Below are 19,290 nucleotides of genomic sequence, written 5' to 3' on the forward strand. Positions count from 1 at the left end.
GTCTTTGACAGTATTTGGTACTTTCTACCTTTTCAAAAGCTGAGTGGACCATAAGAAAATAATGCAAAAATGTTAATATCACTTTGTAGCTGCCACGTACTTAACAGCCAAGATGCTGAGGTTTGTGAGACCCTCAAATGAAGGACTATAAGACTCACATATAACAAAAACATGGATCATAATAATTTCCCCCCCAAACAGCAATCTTCTTTTAGAGAGCTACAGTCAGAGGATGCATCGGAGATTTATTAGCTACTCTGAAGCTGAAGTGTATTCGCTGACATGCTCAGAGAAGTATGAGTGTATGCTCACCCTCCCATGGGACAGCTAGGGAATGGGAATCAAATTAGCTAGTAAAAATGTGGTGGGGACCAGCAGTGAGTAGGGAGTCCATATTAAAAATTAACTGTGATATGCAATCAGATAATCAATTAATATTTTCTCTACACTTTTTAACTGTTATATATTTTAGGGGCAGATCCAAACACTTCCTGAATTCTGATGAGACTTTAGGAGGATTTCTATTTTGTTGTTTGTATTACAGCACTACTTATTAAAGAAAATTGTACCTTGCTCATTTTCCTGTGATCACACATACCACTTTTAATGCACCAGGTTTGTGGAGAAGGAATGGCTTCTGCCTTTGCACAAGATTGTTAACATGGTAAATGCAGCGTGGTACCATGATACAGACATAACAAAGATCTCAGTGGTCCAGTGCACTTCTGCTAAAGGAAACTACGCTACAGGGAATATTTAACTGTGGCCTCATAGCTTATTCTAAGGCAGAGCTGATTCAGAGCAGAGTGTCTTCATTCACAGGATCTTGCTTGGTAGTAGGTCTCTAAATCACACTGGCTTTTTTAAAGATGAGTCATTGACTAAAACTTGATTCAAGCACCATTTGAAGCATCTTGTCTCTACATCCCAACTTTGCAGCATTCCTACATAACATTTCTGTGACTACTCAAATCAAAGCCTGAACACTGCTCTTTGTCCATTTTCTTTCTGTGTCCCCAGACTTGGCATTCCAGGCAAGCATCTTTCCATTAAATCCATCCTTGCAATTGTCAAATGTTATCTAGGTTATGCTTTCACCATTAGTTTTCTGTGCAAATAATTTGAATAATTTGTCATGTAGTCTGTCTCCTTTCAGGTATACTGAAAATAAAAGGGATCACAGCTGAAAAGCACAGGTCAAGCATGGATTAGTTTTACCTCAGCTACACTCAATTTATAATACAAAAAAAGCAAAATGAAGAGTTACAGCTCACTCTGTAAAATTGCACAGATGGGGAGATTCTGTTTCCATCCTCTCTTTTCTTCTGAGGAACGGACGTTTGGGTGGTACCTTGACTGCACAAAGAAGAACCCCTCTACATGTGTCATTGTGAAAGTCAGTAGTTTCTAATGAAAATTCCCCATTTTGAGGACAGAATTTTTTACTAAAAACAATAGAATATTTGAAGACAGAAGGTTTTTATTGGTGTACTCTCATAACAGCACTATCTGACACCAAATGTTGGGATTTTTCCCCATTTTTTTGTTGTCACTTACCTCTGCTTAAAGTTTACTTTCAGCATTACCTACATGATGGTGTCACTTTTAGTCTGGGATGCACAGAGAACAAGGTTGCAGGAATCAGGATCTTTTCAGTTCTACCTACACAAACAGCAGTACAAACTGCTGTGAGGGAAGGTATCTTTGGCGGGAAAATTCATTCTGCAAAGCTTTCAAATGTACACATCTTGTGGTATCTTACGACTCGAGAAAGAGAACCAAGCAAAACTGTGTTTTGGGGAACTTGCTAAGATCTGCTAAGCAGTAATGAAGAAAGAAAAAAAAAAAAAGAAGGAAGAGAAAAAAAAAACGGTAGCTGACTGTCATTTCCTTTTTAGAGAATGACCTCAGCATAAGAATGTAAGAAATTACTTTCAAGTTGATGAAAGTTTTTTCAATTGGTACAATATTGTTCAGCATCTAGAAACTAGACTGGAAACTATGGGCATCTTTTTTCTTAGTTTATTTAAGATCACTTTTATCTATATAGGGTACTGTCCAAATCCCAGCCAAAATTCTCAAAGGCAAGCAAAGTGAAAATCAATTCTTGATGATTGTTCTTATCACATGAGTTATTGTATTCTACTCCCAGTGTTAAATAGAAGCAATCTGGGAGGTATAAGGTAGGATTACCTTGCAGGTACCCCAGGTTGTTGAAAATGGAAGAGGGGAATTTCAAGCTCTGAAGTGATATATAGGCCTCAATCCCACTGATTTTTATTTGTTAATGATTACAGTAGAGGAACAGAAAAATGTATTAGTGAGAAGGATAAAGCAGTGATTTCTGTCTTGGGAGCAAATGTTCAGCCTCCTCAGCCAGCACTCATTTATGCTCTTTCTGCAGAGTGATGAACTGAATTGAAAACTTTGATAGAACCTGAGCCACTGCTCAGTGTTCACACAGTATCACATTCTGTGGAAGGGGATGTTCCCTGATCAATCACTAGGACCAACTAGACAACGAAGTCTACCTCCAGACACAATCCTTCCAGTTGCTATTCTGATGGCTTTTTTAGATGATTAGATACTACATTTGTAAAAATCAGCAGCTACCTTTTATCCTCAGCCCTTCTTGTATGTTGAATGTACAGGAGGTTTTGTGTGTTCTGGCAGACCTCCAGATATCTAGCTAATGAAAGGGGCACAGCTTGGCACAGGCCTTTTAGAGATAAAATGAGCTGTCCATCTAATTTCCTTCCATGCTCTGTTTCTCTGTCTCATCTTTGTAGTTCAACTCCTGAACACAGTCATCAAATCTTTATCTGAAAACCTGAACATGCTGTTCTGGTAATGGTGGAACTGATGATGTCTTGTTTTCTGCAGACTCGTGTCCATTGTGCCTGATCCAACTCTCCAAAGCCCTTAGTGGCTCCCACGATCAAAGTCCATTAAACACACCACAACTGGTCCGGGGACACAGGCTCTTTATTACTGCTTAGCACATCCCAGTGTTAGTTCCCCAAAGCACAGTTTTGCTTGGTTCTCTCTTTCTCAAGTCGTAAGATACCACAAGATGTGTACATTCTGTAGCATTGCAGAATGAATTTTCCCGCCAAAGATACCGTCCCTCATAGCGGTTTGTGCTGCTGTTTGTATACTCACGTACCTACAACTAAAAAGGTCCCGATTCCTGCAACCTTGTTCTCTGTGCATCCCAGAGAAAAAATGACACTGTTTTGATGTAGATAGATTGATCGTGATTAGCCATCCAAGACTGTTAAACTTTTTCTCAGTGGAAAAAAAAAAAAAAAGGCTTTTTTTTCTGCATATCAGGTACTGACTTCCTAAATGTTTGTAGGAAATTATTTGCCTAGAGGAGGAGTAGCTCTCTTGCTTGTTGTGAATGAAAATAATCTGGAGACTAAAACTCACTGGAAGTGCTAGAGGAGTATAAAGAACCTGGAAAAAAAAATGGTGAATTCACATACGCCTTGTCTGTGAAACTAGGAGTCCATGATTGAAAATATACAAAGGACTAAAGCCAGCCAAATCTGGTAATGGCTTTGTTTGGTTAGATAAAGATTTTGACGTAGGAAACTAAAAATCAGAGAATGTTGAGAATATTGAGTGTGAGAAGTCAGACAGTGTGTCTGAGAGGGTGTAGTTGTGGGCCGAGGGTTTCTGAGGCACTGTCACTGGGGCTTCTCAGCCCCACTGAGAATTAGACCCTTCCTGCTGCTGAGCCCCCTTAGGAGCTTAAAGCATACTGAGGTGGCAACGATTGCAGAGCCATGGCGCCCTTCACAAGCAAACTTCGAAGGAAGTATCATGCAGATGACTTGTGATACAATGTACCCCACCCTCCTAACGTTTAAAAGCATTGCCTCTGCTGTGACTGTGCAGGTATCCCCATCTCAGGTCCCACAACAGCTCAGGCAAAGAGAGTTATTTACAAGATCTAGATAGAATGGTTATGTCATTTATTGTACTGAATGGCTATTTCATTGTGACATTGTCATATTTCCTTACAAGAATAAGCCGCATGCTTAAATTAAGTGACCATTTGATCTGGATAGAAGGTTTCACGCCACAACTCACTGCAGTAAGTAAAACTGCAAAGACCTTGAGGGACATAGGTAATGCCCAGAAAATAACATATGGAAGTAACATATTGTCCTCAGACTCAAAATGCTTCAATTTGTCAAAGATTTCCCAAAGAGGTTAAAATTAAGGTCTTCTCTTTGCCATGTGACAAACAGGAAACAGAAGAGGAAACTACTTGCCAGGCTCTTTACTGAGCTCTTCTGTATGTACTACTTTTCACCACAGAATGCAATTAAAATTTTTAGCTAGACCGAAAAAGTTGTAATGGGGCTATTACTGAAGTCTGTTTGTTTCATGAGTAAACTGTTTAAATGTCATGGTAACTACTTGTTCCTCACTTGAAACATTCTTTAGGCTTTTTCTTTAGATCAATACAGAAATATTGCCTGTATTGCTTGTTCACGATAATTTCATAGTTATGACAGGTTTACATTGCAGCACACACTCATACAAAGAAACCTCTGGGAATGTGTGGTTCTGGAAGTAAACAGAAACATTGCAGGGAGGAGAGACATCTATTGGACATAACACAGGCCTGCCAAACTCCTACCACATCTGGCTCTCTTAAAATAACAGGGAGGAGTCAATTGCAGCAAGATGTAGCATTTCAGTGCCTGTGTTTAGCAAATGTTTTAGCTGAGTGTAACATTGGAGATGACTAAATTAGAGCTATCATAATTTCAGGGTGTCATGTTTGAAAGTTGCATGCTGGAGATCTAAGTATACAGCCCTAAAAATAGCACTCATTACCTACCAAGTGGAAGACCTCCTTACAAATGTAACAGCATTTTGGGTTTGTCATAACACACAGAATAATAAGTGCCCATTTTTACTTTCTGAATATTATCTGATGAAGTTACTCGAGGACAGGATCAGTTCACGCTGCTGCACAGTGTTGTAGCAATATGGTGTTTGGCTTACAGAAATATTGAGGCAGTTGCTGTATCGTGCACCTTTTGGCATAGAATCTTTATATCTGATGGTGCCTATAAGTAAGAAGATTCCGTTTCCCTTTGGAAGAGTTATTCCTCAAGTTCTTCTGGGACACCTATCTATTTCAACAAGTAACCATGTAAATGAATAATATATCTGGTAAAATTCAGAGCATTCCTTTTCATCTTTTCTTCAGATTGGAGATAGGTAGGCACTTCTTTTCACACCTGGGGAAGGGTTTTGCGCCTTTATCAGCTGGTCCGGTAAAAGATGTATCTTCTGCTTACAAACTTTCTTGCTAGTACTAAATAAGGAAGTTGATGACTGTAAGACCACACATAGTGATTGTTTTCAGAGAGTGAAAAATCTCAAACATATTAATCTGCTAAATGGGTGAAAAGGTAAAGCTCAAACAAACCTTTAAAAGGAAGCGAGAAGGGAGAAAAAATCTTCCATTTAAATCTCAGCCACCACTGAGCTGGCAAATGGACAATGCAGCACGCAATTACCTTTGCTACCTTCTCCTTGCTGCCCTGTCTGTGCAATGACTGACGGTGCTTTTGCAGATGCAGAAGCTGGGATCTGGCTTCCCTGCTTCCACGTGGTTCTGCTGGTGAGTGCTAGTGCCTGAGACCAGCTAGCCCTGTCCGAAGTTTGGTGCACTTCCATCGTCCCCACGTCCCTTCTGCAGGAGAGATACAGTCCTCTTTGCCCAGAGGCCTCTTGGTGCCCTGTGGGAGCAGCCAGAGCCCATGCTAGCTGAGCATTTGCTTCGTGAGATCCTCATAAGGTAGCCCTGCTTCAAGAACAGGATAGTGATGCAAAAGTAGAGTGTTTATAAAAAACAGCAACACGGCAGCTGTTGCTAGTAGCAACAATATGGCAGCCATCAGCTAATATGGAGATGTTTGTCTTGAATTTATCACCAGCTAATATGGAGATGTTCGCTTCAAATTTATCATCTTGATTTTGATGGGCTGCCAAAACTTCATGAAGAACATTTTATTTTGCTGTGAGTGTATGTGCATTCACAGGGACAGAGGGCATGGCAGCAAATAGGTCTCCCAAGAGTGGGGCCAAATGTACTCAGAGGAGTTTGACTCCAGCCAGCAAAGTTATACTTGGAAAGATTTGCCTTGCCTTACATTACATTTGCCTGGAGGATGGAGTCCAGGTGTGTGGCTATAAATGTTTCCATTCACAGTTCATTTAGAGGTGATGAGGATCTGGTTACTGGCACGTCTGCCTATTACCTAGGCAGTAGGTACAACATAGGAACAACATACTCACAGAGGCATCACTATGATGAGGAGTTTGGGGGTGTTCTGTCATATCACCACAGGAAGCCAACTGGAGAGGAAATTCCAGCTCCTTCTGGCTATCCCTCCTGGGTGCATCCAGTGACAGCCATGTTCAAGGCAATGGGCAGCTGCTGTGCCTGGAGCAGCTCCCACTGCAATTCTGGATCTGGGAGGTCTCACCACTCCTGAGCCTGGTTTTCTTCTCTAGTTTTTGTATTGGTATGACACATACACAGTGAACCCCAGAATTACACCCAGGCCAAGTTTTTGGGTTTGATTATAGATAGGTTCCTATGCCACCGTCAGCCTGCAGATCATTACGTTGTGTGAAAGTGAGGTGAGCTATGCTTGAAAATCACATGCAAGTAGGAAACGAGTGTGAAATCCATGCACTCTCTTGTTTCCACTCATTCTCATTTTGAGATTTGAGATGGTTTAGATACTGAAATTCAAAGCAAAACACAAGATGCAGAGGCAGGAGAGATACAAGCTTATGTCAACAAAAATACAAAAGGAAAGCATTTGTGCTAATCCTGGAAAGCAAAATCAAGATTCATACTACTCTGGTTTTGGTAGGGAATATAATCTTCCTGTGAGATTGACAGAAAAGCACCAGCTGGGTTTCTGATTAACAAATGAATGAGATAAAGAAACAAGTGAGAATGCTGCTGGAATAACAAAAGAGAATTTTATAACTAAGTAGATTCTCACTTTTGATACTTTTTGAGTATTTTCAACAAGAAATCTTGAAGTGAATCGAATTAAATCCTAATTATGAGTTCTTTTTGTTGTTGTTTTTGTTTTGTTTTGTTTATTGTGAATAAAAAAAGACTGAGATCTGGATCTGCTCAGTCAGAACTAAGGGCATCCTAAATTCCTAGAGGTCTGTGTGCTGGCCACCTCGGGGAGCCCAGGGAACGAATTACTCTTAAGCATCTCCTGAGATACACCAGCAAGCTGTGCACCAGCACAGACCCTTTGACAAAAACAATCTGCATGCATCCGTTCTCCACATCTGAAAAGCACCCAGCAGAATCAGCCAGCTGATGACTAGTAAAAATCTTCAGAACTGCCAACATATTCTTGGGGGAGGAGGGAGTGCCCACAAAGGAACAAACAAACCATCCTGCAAATCAAGCACAAACAAAAAGTGGGTGTCATGAGAAGGGCAGAGAATACTCCTTGGGTTGTATTCGCAGTATTATTTTTGTTCTGTAACTCCTTCCTGTGCGGTAGCTACCCAGTGTGTAGAAGGGTGGTGCACCCACATTACAGTCTGATATCTGATTAAGGATAAAAATTAACAGAGCAGAGCTGGGAAAAACTGACAGTGGGTTTCACTTTCCAAAAGCAGGGTTAGTGTGAGTCCAGATCTTACAAGACTAACTCCATGACTTCAACATCAGCTGGGTTAATGGATGTAGCTCTGAGCTGTCACTGGAAGGGTCAGAGACTGATCTCATGACAGCACACACCAGCCTCCTTTCTGTGATCAGACCTTGTGCTGTGCCTACAGGATCTGCAACCGCCCTGGAAAGTGGTAGGAAATGAGAGCTGCACCGAGAGGACACATAGAAATGTGCCCTGTTCTCCTCAATCTACACACTCTGTCCTTTGGCTCTGTGGACAGATCACACAAAGCTTTCCTTTCCCCTGAAAAACACAACAACTCTGACCCTGGCACAATCGCTTTCCTTATTTTGGTAAATGCTCCTACTGTTCCCCTAGGAGACTTCAGTTGTGCCAGTGAAGATGTAACAGGAATCCAATCTGTCTTCCATACTGAGATGCATTGATGCAGACCTTGGCTCTTTCTGCTGTATTATATATGGGCTTGAAGGAGTTCCTGCTTCAGGCGCATCCACTCATCACTTCTGCTGCCTCCTTGCTGGTAAGACAAAACCACTAAGGCAAGTGTCAGTATTTGTTCACACTCCTAGTTCTAAGAGCCATAATGTAAAATGTGCCTCTGTGGTGTTGAAGCAAACAAAAGTGAGCTGTGGCTGGGATTTTCCCATTTGTGGTTTGCTAGGGAGGGAACAAAAACAGACACTTTCCGGCGACAGCAAATTGCCTGTGTCCCTCTTCTTTTGTTCACCATCAGACCGATTCCTTCTCCCAGCTGGTGTTGCCTCTTTATTGCTGCAGCCTTGGGAGTAAGATCTGCAGGGAAAGAAATCTCTCAGCTTGACCTCAGGTTGCAGTTAGAAAGAAGGGAATGTCTCAGTTCAGTATGTGTCAGTAGCAAGCTCTATACAAACCTTCTTAAAAACTGTCTGGACACAGTGCTTAGGAGTTGAGCAGGGCAGCCATGGCCTGGACATGAGGCTAGTCCTGCAAAATCCCTGTAAGCCCCACATCACACATCCTGATACTTGCTAATACCCAGTGTGGAGGTCGGCTTTGGTGCTCACATCCACGTGGCCCATTCCTTGAGGGCAGAGGAGGCTGTGGAGGCACTCGCTGCCTTTGGGACAGTGCTGGCAGTAGCCAACACATAGGAGCTCTTTGCTGTCCTCCTCCAGGCACAGCCAGGCTCTGTGCTGGGTGGCCGTGTAATCACTGCACCGAGCCGCAGCTTTTTGGTCTGTCTGCTATTCAGACAGGACATGGTTGTTTGCAGTGAAATAAGCTGTTTCAAAGTCATTCTGGCACAAATTAAGTGTTTGTGATACACAGCAAATGAAAGCTATAAAAAACAAATGAAATAATGAGAGTGAAAAAAAAAAAAAAAAAAAAAAAAAAACACCGATGTTTTCCGTATGTGCAGGAAGGCCTACACACATAATACAATGGCCAAATCCCCCAAACTGTTAATAAATGGGACCTAATTAGATGGAGATAGAGCAGAGCGTGCCAACTGGCTGCCCGGTACGTGCTGTCCATATACTCTCATTACTGTAGCTCGCCTCCTGGGAAACTCAGAGCATTATGCCCTGTGTACAGCTGTGTCCTATTTGTAACCTAAGCTTCTGGTGTAGCTGATCACCACCCATTAAACTCTCATTTTCTTCACCAGTCACACGTTTTCCAGAACAAACGCCGTGTCTTAATCATGAAAAAAAACTGAGCTCAGAAATACGCCTGTGTACAGTGCTGGAAGAGAGGGCAACTCAGAATTGAATTGCAGAGGTCCCCTATGCCTCCTAGGTGCTTAACAGACAGACACATTCAGATGCATATTTATCACACATGTACGTGTACCAGAAGTCCTGCTGGGACCATCAGCAGGGGTGCTGCAGCTGCCAAGGAGCCTCAAAAGAAATTCTCAAGAGAACGCGATGCAGGATGACAATATTTTTGTAGCAATGTAAATCAGCCTGTGGAATGTAGTAAGGAGATGGTGTATGTACTGTAGCCTCATGGGACTCCTGATTAACAAAAAATCAGTTACGGTGGTAACAAAAAAATCAGCGTTAAATGCACAGGACTGTAGATTAAGTGATTTTGATTCATGTAAGCTTTACCTCTAGTCTACAGGAGGGTGTATCCACAGAAGCTACCGAAACTACAAAACCTCCGGAGAATTTGAAAGTTCACCCACACCACCTCCACCCCCTGAAAAGCCAAGCAGCCTTCCTCTTTTCCTTCCAGACACGTCTAGCCAGCAGTGAGCTTTGTACCATGGATTTCTGCCAGGCAGAACCGAGCTGCGACCAGCTGTCTGCCTCACAGAGACATCCCTGGGTCAATACTCCATGGGACAGATCTGATGCACGTATGCAAAGAACAGCTTTAAGGGTGAATTCAGCAGCGGATGTGCATCTGTGACACAGCCTTGTCCCCTGCAGACAAGAAGCAGAGCAACCTGCAGGGGAAGCACCAGTGAGACCAGTTTAACAAGGCAGCCAACTTTCCTGCTGGACTCACTGCTGAAATACTGCCAGTCCTTTGGTCCTCAGCTCCAGCCCCTGCATCAAGACTGGTGCCCAGAATACCGTACCATAATTCACTTTGTCAATGTGGAGCCTGCACCTGCATTTCACAAATGATGGCTTTTTTTGAGCTCTCCAGCTGGATTAATCTCTTATTACTTGGACACATCATTCTAATTAAGAAGTATTTTCGTCAAGAGTTTTTATTACATGTTGTTATACGCAACTGCATTACTGCCTAATGTTGTTTCTTCTTTTAAAGCAGAATAGCATTTAGAAATGGGAGCGTTCTCCTTTCTAGTCAGCTTACTTTAAATTCCACATCAGCAGTGAACAGCTCACCGCCCAGTGTAACTTTTCCAGATAATCCATTTCCAGCCTGTTTGACGCTTAGATCCTCAGGAATTGATTGGCATCTGCAAAGTGTGTGCCTGCGTTGCTTTCAGATATTAAACTGTTGTCATTAGTTTTGTAAAAAACATTTCTCTGAATTGTGGCTGTTTCGCTCCTCCTCTTTTTAATTCTTCTTAGTGCAAGTCGATCTGGCAGTGCATCTTTAAAGTGCACAATCTCTGATCTCTGGGAGCCAAAGAACAGACGGTGCCCACTGCCCTTTCACTGCCCACACCACAGCCCTCTCTGCACATCCCACCTCGCAGCAGTGATGCGAGATGGAACCTTTACCTGGCAAGTGGCTCATCTTTTCCATGCATAACAGATACATGGGTGTTTTTTTTTTCTTCTCTTCTTTAAGGGAAAAAAAAAAAAAAGAAAGAAAAAAAAACCCTAAAAAAAAAAAAACAACACAGAGCTCCTCTAAAAGGAAAGAGGAAGCCAGAAATGTCGCAGCATCTCAGTCCTGCCCCATGATGCTTCTTCCTGCCTGTGAATTTCCACCTGCTGTTCTGCACTATATAAGGCAGCACACGTGGGGTAGAACTGTTTAGTCGCCTGCGCCCGCCCAAAGGATTAGCAGCAGGGGAACGATGCTGCCTGCCCTGTCCTCTGCAGCCCACAGGAGGTGAAGGAGCTCCAGCGGGACTCACTCCTTGGGTAAGCAAAGCCTGGGGACGAACATGTGTTGTTGGGGTGCGGTTGGGGAGCCCCGGGCACAGCTGTAGAGATGTGCACCAACAGTCTGTGGGCAGAGCTGACTGTCTTGCTTAGTTTTGTGTTTGCAAATCAACGGTCCCACATAGCTGTCACTGTCTGCTCATTTTTGCATGGATTAAAAATGGAAAGCTGCTTTTTGTCTGAGTGAATGAAGGGGGAAACAGCACAGGACTGAGGGCATTACAGAGGGAGCTTTCAGCAAGCGCTGCTTTATGGCTGACCCGGGTGGGCTATCCTGGTCAGGATCGCGCTGAGATGCTTGGCTGGCTTGCGGGGCAGAAAGGAAAGGAAGGAAAGAAGGGTGCAGCTTTACCAAGCTCTTTTTTTTTTTTTGTCTGTTCCTTGTTCAATAAACAGGCAAACAAAAGGTCCTGAGGAACCAGACAGTGCAGAGCTCCCCCGATTAAACTCCTAATGAAAGTGCTAAGCAGCTGTAATACTGTGAGTGTCATTGTTTCAGCTCTGTCAACAGAGCGACTTTGAAAAGCACTGATTTCTGAACTGTAGCATTGAATTACTCACATTTATCTTTGTTTTCTTGTCTAGTCGAAGACACTAAATGCTGGAAACATGGAGAGTTTGATTGAGTGCCCATCAGAGGTAAGCAGTTGCTACGTTTCCCAGCTCCTTGCTGGGCACTGACGCGAGATGTCTCAGCCCCTGCTGCGCGCCCCATCAGGATCCCACGGCAGAGACCCCTCACCGGGAGGGTTTGGGAGGAAATCCCCAGTGCCAGGGGGAGACAGATGGGCAGGCTGTTCCCTCTCCCCACATTCAGACAGCTCATGTCCTGCTGTGGCTTCTTGGAGTCACAGCAGCAGTCTAACAGCGCTAGGGCTGTGACTGGCTTGTCGGCCAGCACCCAGGGTGGCTGCCACGCAGTCCCTTGTCACCAGCACTCCTGTTGGGCAGCAAGGCAGCATCACAGCCGGGCCCAGGGCTCCCTCGGCAGCTGTCTGCTCACTCTGGTCACTCCCTGGGCTTCTCGTGGGTTTCTGCGTGGCTGCATCAGGTTGCTCGAGACTCTTTTGTAACTCTGGCGTGCTTCTTGCAGGCTGATGCCAAGAAATGCCCCCTGTTGGGCCCAGCTGACACTGAGGATGGACTTTGCCAGTTGGCTGGTGAGTTTTAAAAACAAACTGAGGAACTACCTTCTTATGTAATGCTTGCAGTGCTTGTATAGAACCGCTCACTTCATGGCCCTCAGTGCAGCCCAAGCCCCAGCACGACCCAGGAGGCAGCGGCCTCCCTTTGCTCAGTGCAGATGGTGGTGACGCCTGCCCGTGCATCCCTACTCCGTGGTCCTCAGAGCCAGATTTAATTGTGTTCCTTGGCAGCAACATCAGTGAGCGTGCTGCTTTCTGACAGGAGCATGTCCACTGGGGTGTGGCCCTGCAGCTCACCGCTACCCATTTGATTACACACCAGGGCAAACACACCCAGCTGCAGCAGAGCTGCACTTGTTTGCTCTCATGGTGCAAGCAACAGTGAGGAGACCAGCGTGGTACAGGGTCAGAACTGGAGCAAGCTGTCCTGCCACACTGTTTTTCAGGCATATCAAAAGCAAGTTTTATATGACTCCATAGCATTAAGTGACTTTCTCACAGCTTTTAACCCTTGCTAAGAGATTTCTGACCCTGAAGCCAATACAGCCCAATAGTGATGCTCACCTCGGGAGGAGGTATCTCCTTCGTGCACAGGACTGCATAGTGGAAACTGTCATTGTAAGCTTCCCAAGTGACACATCTACCTTAGATAGTTATCACGGAAACCTCTGCAATATCAAAAATCTCTATAAATGTCAGATACATACTGTTAGTTCTATGCCTTATGTGTTCCCATTCTCTAAGAGGAAACAGTGGCTAGAGTGTAAAAAAACCCTCAGAAAACAGGAAAGGTGGTGTCCTTAGAGGGATGGTCAGAGTTCTAAAGTTTAGGCAGTTGTTTCCTTAGCAACAATTTGGTTGTCTTTCAGTTTCTACCCGTTTAGTATGAGTTGTTACTTCAACATACACCTCTGCTCTTCATTCCATACCACATAACACTGCACACAGATGAAGGGCAGCATAACTTGGTTGTTTTATTTTAATTGATTTTTTTTTTTTAATTTTTCCTTTTGTTTGCAGCAGATGAAATGAAGAAAAGAAAGAAGGTGATATCGTGGCCATTTGCTCTGAGACGCACCTCCACCAGTGGGGATTCCCCGGGGCAGCTGGACTCTGGCCTCAAGATCACCTTGTTTGGCCAGCCTCTGGCAATTATTTGTGGGGAAGACGACACACTGCCCCAGCCAGTCCAGGTAAGCAATCCTGGTGATATGTTTATCATACTTCTGGCTTCCAGAGTGAGGCAGGATCCCCAGTGCTTGTGCTACAGTACTCTGGACATGAGTGGTTTTGGTGTGTCCTCTCCATGGAAAATTCTGAGAAGCTCAGGGCTCTTCCCAGGTGTAGAATGAATCAGATCTGCAGGTTCTGTCCACTCTATGCAACTTTCACCGGAAATTACTTTGAGTGGAGACATCATGGACCAGGAATGGGAGAAGTAGATCTGTTTCTCAGTATAAATATCTGTGGTTTTACTGAAGTCATATAAACAAATGTTTCAGCAGCACAAACATCCAGGGATTTCTGTATTTCCCTGAAATATCACTCAGCTATGGGCTGCCACTGACAAATAATCAAAGACTTATCTTTGAGTTAAAAATGATCTTGCAACATTTCTCCCACTGAGTTGGCTTTTCCTATACGCAGGCTTTTTTCTCCTCTAAGAAATATTTCCTAGGCATTCAGCCTGGCTTGGGAGCCACCTCTTGTTTCCTTCTGGAAGGAAGCAGGGGTGACTCCATTGGAGTACAAAAATAATTTGGTTTGGGGAAAAAATCAGATTATTACCAGTATAACCTACTTGGAGATAGAACTAGATGCTGGTTCGTATAAAGTGGAGTATACCTACAGTCATTTTGTCTTCTCCTGTATCTAAAGAAATGTCCACCTGCTAAAGGACCTTTTTTCACTCACAATAACATTTTTCCCATGCCTGTCTATTTTTTTTCTGTAGGATCTCCTAGCTATATTGTACATGAAAGGACCTTCCACTGAAGGTATATTCAGAAAAGCTGCCAATGAGAAAGCACGCAAGGAGTTGAAAGAGGATCTAAACAAAGGCGGGAATGTTGATTTGGAAAGCAAAACTGTGCATCTACTGGCAGTGGTTTTGAAGGTAAATTCCTTTGACTTTCAGCTGTAGGAGAACATAGCCAATTTGCACAGGCACACTGTAGTGCAGAGATTTGGCTTAGGTGGGTCTCCAGGTGAAAAAAAGAGTGAAACAAAACTAAATGTTTTAGGCATGGGAAAGTTTGGCTTTTTCCTTTTGCGACGGATTTTCAGCTCCGTTTCTGCTGCTGATTTTCTGCGTGCCCACAGGAAACTTACTTCCACCTCCTCAGCATCCTCTTCTGTGAGGAACACTGAGATTTAGCGATGAACAAGAAGCAGATAATAGCTATAGCCTCTTATTGCACTGATGTAAGGGCACACAGTATGTACCTGTGAAGCCTGCTTCTCTGTAGAGCTGATGGTCACCTTTGAGAGCAGGTAGCTCCAGCCAACCTCCCTCATAAAGAGCCCGAGTAGCAGCCATGCTCCCTTAGTGTCCAAAGTCTCATCTCAGTCTCTTGACTTTGCAGGACTTCCTCCGAAATATTCCCTCCAAACTTCTGTCAGATGATCTGTATGACAAGTGGATGCTCGCTCTGGAGAAGCCAAGCAAGCAAGAAAAAATCGAAGAACTGAAAGAGTAAGTGTTGCAATTAGCAAGTTCTGCAACAGAACATAACATCCCAGTGTGATGGAGGGGCTGGTAGTGTCCAGCACCTTCTCTGGAGTTTAAGTCTCATTTAAAAACCTGTTTCTCCATTTGCAATTGTTTCCGTGGGGGTTGTAGGGCAAGTAGAACAGAGAAGCACTTCTCTAGCAGCAGGACTTCCTGGAGGTATTTGGGATTGCTTTAGGAATCACTTATAGCCAGGAAGAGGAGGGAGCTGACAGTGTCACAGTGAATGTGGTCACTGCATGGTGTAGCAAGTGCTGATGAGAGATGTAGGCCTGATGGCCGCAGGGTTGGACAAGTGAGGCTGGCCTTGTGCTGTGCCCTTGAGAAGGAGCAGAGGTGAAAGGTAGCAGAAAGGGCTTTGTGAGCTGTTTGACACAACCACAGCCTTTCACGCACCCTTGGGAAGCCTCTGGTGATATCTTCTGATGCCTCCTCCTCTGCTCAGTGACACGGGATGCTGTAGTGTTTCCTCTCAGTCGAGATCTCATAATTCAGGATCTCGTAGTTACCCGCAAGCTCACCTGCTGTTGGGGATTTCTGAATGATACTTCTGCAAAGTAGTGAAAGCACAGACATTCCTTTTTCTGGAGGAAGTGCTGACTGTCTGTGTGCAACTGAGGCTTGCTCAAATAAAGGAGTAGTGGCCACCGCACAAGGAATTAACATCTCGTTCTGTCTGTTTTCACTTAGGGTGGCTGACAAACTGCCCAGACCAAACCTGGTCTTGCTGAAGCACTTGCTCTCTGTGCTCCACCGCATCAGCCAGAATGCTGACACCAACAGGATGGATGCCAACAACCTTGCCATCTGCGTAGGCCCAAACATGCTGAGCCCAGGGACAGGCAGCATGCTGCCGCTGGAGGTGCAGAAGGAGATGAATGACAAGGTGAGTGGGCTCACCTACCAGCTGCTTTCCTTGAGCAGCTCAGACCCACCCTCAGGGATCCCACTGCTTCTGCAAAGGCCACACAAAAGAAAACAGCACTGCTGAGTGGCTGCCCCTCATCCCACATGTCTGCAGTGTGTATCCTGTGGGCATTGCTAACCACTCACACTCTGGGAATGCTAAGCTGTGGCTGATAGCATTTTTTTTTTCTGGTACCAGATGGACCAGATCAGTCCATCTGTAGTGTCAGGCCCTGTGGTATAGGCAAGGATTTTGGCAGAAGCCATTCTTCTTTGTGCTGCCCTTCACTGTACAAAGACATTGGGCAGCAGCAGGAAAGACTGTTCAATATATTTTCAGCCCCTTTGACTGAAATAGATGGTTTTCTGTGTGCAGGTGACGGTGTTGGTGGAGTTCCTCATAGAAAACAGCTCAGAAATATTTGGGGAGGACATTCTATGGCCTGTCAGCACCTTGGCTGTGGAGTCGCCAGAGCATATAGACAGCTCCACAGGTAAGAGAATGGACTAGGGATTGTCACAGACTGGGGCTGCTGCTTTTAGGCTTGATATGGGAACACATCTATGGAAACAAATGTTAAAAGATCCTGCTGTATTGGACTTTTGCAGGAATATCTTCAGATAGTTCCCTTTCATCCTTACATGGCCAGTAAAAACTAACAGGTGTTTTGTCCCCACAGAACACCTATGTGCTACTCATCAGAATGACTCTGCCTATGACAGCCCAGATCCGGAAGCTGAATGCTGTACTTCTGAGCTAGAGCAGCCCAAAGGAAGAAGCACTGGTTTGAGCAGAAGATATCCAACATGTGTCTCTGCCACATCACTGACTAATTGCAAAAATGACATCAACATGATGGACAGGAGGTACTCAGAGCCAGACCTATCCTTCCAGGACCGTTTTGAAAGCAAAATAAGGAAACAGAAGCTAAACAAAAGTGAGGACAGTTTTCCAGTTCAGCAGAAGCAGCTAGGTCTGGAGAATGAGGTACTGGACAAACGGCTTGCAATCTTACCTCCACAATTATCAAGTGACTCTCTATCCAAAACATCCTCCAGTTGCTCACTAGAGAGCTCTGATGGCTCAGTCTTCACCAGCTCCCCATTAGTTTCACCCTCTAGTCCCAAAAAAACCTTCTTAAATAGGCCCCAGTCCTTTTGCACCAAGACTCATGAAGACTGCAGCACAGCTAGGCGAGAGGTCAAAAAGCATTCTATGTCATTCTCTTTTGCAAACCACCGGAAAACACTAACAAAACAGCAGAGTTGGGGGCCTGGAAAACACATGGGTTTCCAGAGGGACAGTTTCACAAAGAAAGATGATCAGTTCTCCTGCAGAATTGTACAGGAAAACAGCCGTGAGGACGACAAACCACCGCATGTACCATATCAGCGAAGGTCACGTTTCAGGTCAGCTGATGAAGTGTTCAGAGAGGTAGACCAGAGGAATCCTGGAAGACCACCCTCTTATGAAGAAGCTACTAAGAACTGTGAGGCCACCCACGTTCCCTCCTGCAATCTCACAGTTCAGACTATGAGATTAAAGGTGTCAAACCAGGACACTTTGCCATCTGATCCACGTACCAGCCTTGCACAGGGCATAGCCTGTACAGCTTCGAAGGACCTACCCAGTGGCAGGGTTTCTGCAGTGAATGATTCTGATGCAGAAACTGAAACTCTCAGTGTTACCGTTGGAATAAACTCCCGTGTGAGTTTACCTGTGACCCCTGGAGTGTACCGATTGAGAGCCATGTCTGAATCCTGTCAAAAGAACAAACATGAGTATGTGGCACGGCGGTGCAGCCAGCCCATTTTTGAGGTAGAGCAGATACAGTATGCTAAGGAATCCTATGTTTAAAAACTTCCCTCTCCTCTTTACATTGTACAAAGTAAATGTTGTAAAAATAGATATCTTGCTTATGTTTTGTAAGATATTAGTTTCAAGGCTCCCAGAATAAGCTAGCTCCATATGGACATTTTTTTCTTGGAGGCTCTTCTGAAGTGTTGGTCACTTTGACATGTCACGTTCTTCCACTAAAAGAGGTGTGTGTTGGTGGGAGGAAAATATGTAAAAAATATGAGTGAATATGATGCACATAACTTGTTGTGTGGGAAAACTAGTCGGTAGTTGATAAAGTGTTGTATTTGTATCCCTAAAAGGACAATTAAAAGGTATGCAGGTCCAAGTACCTGTCCCACTTTCCCCTTCTTCTCTGTATAGTCAAAGACTCTATGCCATTTGCCATGTGTGCATCAGGCTGATGCAATGCCTTGCTGGTCTTCTGCATTAAGAAGTGGGTTGGCAGTTACCCCAACAGGAGAATAGCTATTCTGTCATCTAGGCCATTTCTGCACTCTTTCATCAAGCCCCTTGACCCTGCTGCCATTCCTTCCTCCTGCTTGCTGGCCATGAGAACAGTCTGATCACAAGTCAGCATTAGTATTGTGTACTGAGCCTCTGAAGCCCTCCGGGGTCATTATGGGCATGTATCAAGTGAATCTCAAGAGGTCTGAGATGCTCTTAGTCTAAATAAACTGGACAGACTAATCAGAAGGAAAGATCATCTTCAGCTTTGCTCTCATGAGAAATAATAATAAAAAGAAATCCCATGAGGGAACATTCCGGATTCAAGGTTTAATTGGTTAAAATTGCAGATCATTTGTAAAATTTAAACAAAGGAAAAGAATGTATCCAGGTGTTGTCCTTATAACCTTGTAAAGACGACAGGAAGTGCAATGTGTTTTTACATGTAGGAACTTATTTTGGTTAGCTCTTACCTTTCCTTTTATGGCTCAGGAGCCGGCAGAGTTTTGGTTTTCTCCTGTGTAAATTCACTACAATAAAAAAATTTTCTGCATGACTGCCACACTGTCCACTGTCTCTCTCTAAAAACACTCAGGAACTACACATACTGTAGCTACTTTTATACTACTACACTGCACTGCTGTTCTGTTTAAATGACGCAACATATCTAATTAGTAGGAAGAAAAGTAGCTGCCCAGCAGCATCACTATTATTGTTTTGTAAAACTGTAAGCTAGACTTTGGGAATATATTCTTCTCTGTCATGGAAACAATTACATTGCCACACAACAGCAGTTATCAGCAAGATGGAGAGGGAGTTACAAAGGAGAGATGCTAATTAGTGCCTAACTAGAAAACAGCACACAGGCATCTCAGATATGACATCTTCTGGTAGTAGCTGTACCCAAAACAAAGAA

The 19,290-nt window shown here is 44.0% G+C and overlaps 1 protein-coding gene across 4 annotated transcripts; it reads left to right on the forward strand.

The window, feature by feature from the left end:
• The first annotated feature begins 11,184 nt into the window (after positions 1-11,184).
• On the forward strand, positions 11,185-18,930 carry TAGAP (T-cell activation RhoGTPase activating protein). Of its 4 annotated transcripts, none has more exons than XM_419701.8 (10): positions 11,185-11,266; positions 11,684-11,767; positions 11,873-11,926; positions 12,381-12,447; positions 13,453-13,625; positions 14,387-14,548; positions 15,018-15,127; positions 15,854-16,049; positions 16,446-16,563; positions 16,750-18,930. In XM_419701.8, exons 2-10 carry the CDS (start codon positions 11,741-11,743, stop codon positions 17,925-17,927), a joined length of 2,085 nt encoding a protein of 694 aa, XP_419701.4. In that variant the 5' UTR covers positions 11,185-11,266; positions 11,684-11,740; the 3' UTR covers positions 17,928-18,930. The 4 variants fall into 4 exon arrangements, with proteins under 4 accessions (XP_419701.4, XP_004935728.2, XP_004935729.2 ...); XM_004935671.5 differs by having other exon boundaries at positions 13,456-13,625; XM_004935672.5 differs by lacking the exon at positions 11,684-11,767.
• The last annotated feature ends 360 nt before the right edge of the window (positions 18,931-19,290 follow it).

The sequence above is a fragment of the Gallus gallus genome, chromosome 3 (assembly GCF_016699485.2).
Source record: "Gallus gallus isolate bGalGal1 chromosome 3, bGalGal1.mat.broiler.GRCg7b, whole genome shotgun sequence".
NCBI classification, from domain to species: Eukaryota; Metazoa; Chordata; class Aves; order Galliformes; family Phasianidae; genus Gallus; species Gallus gallus.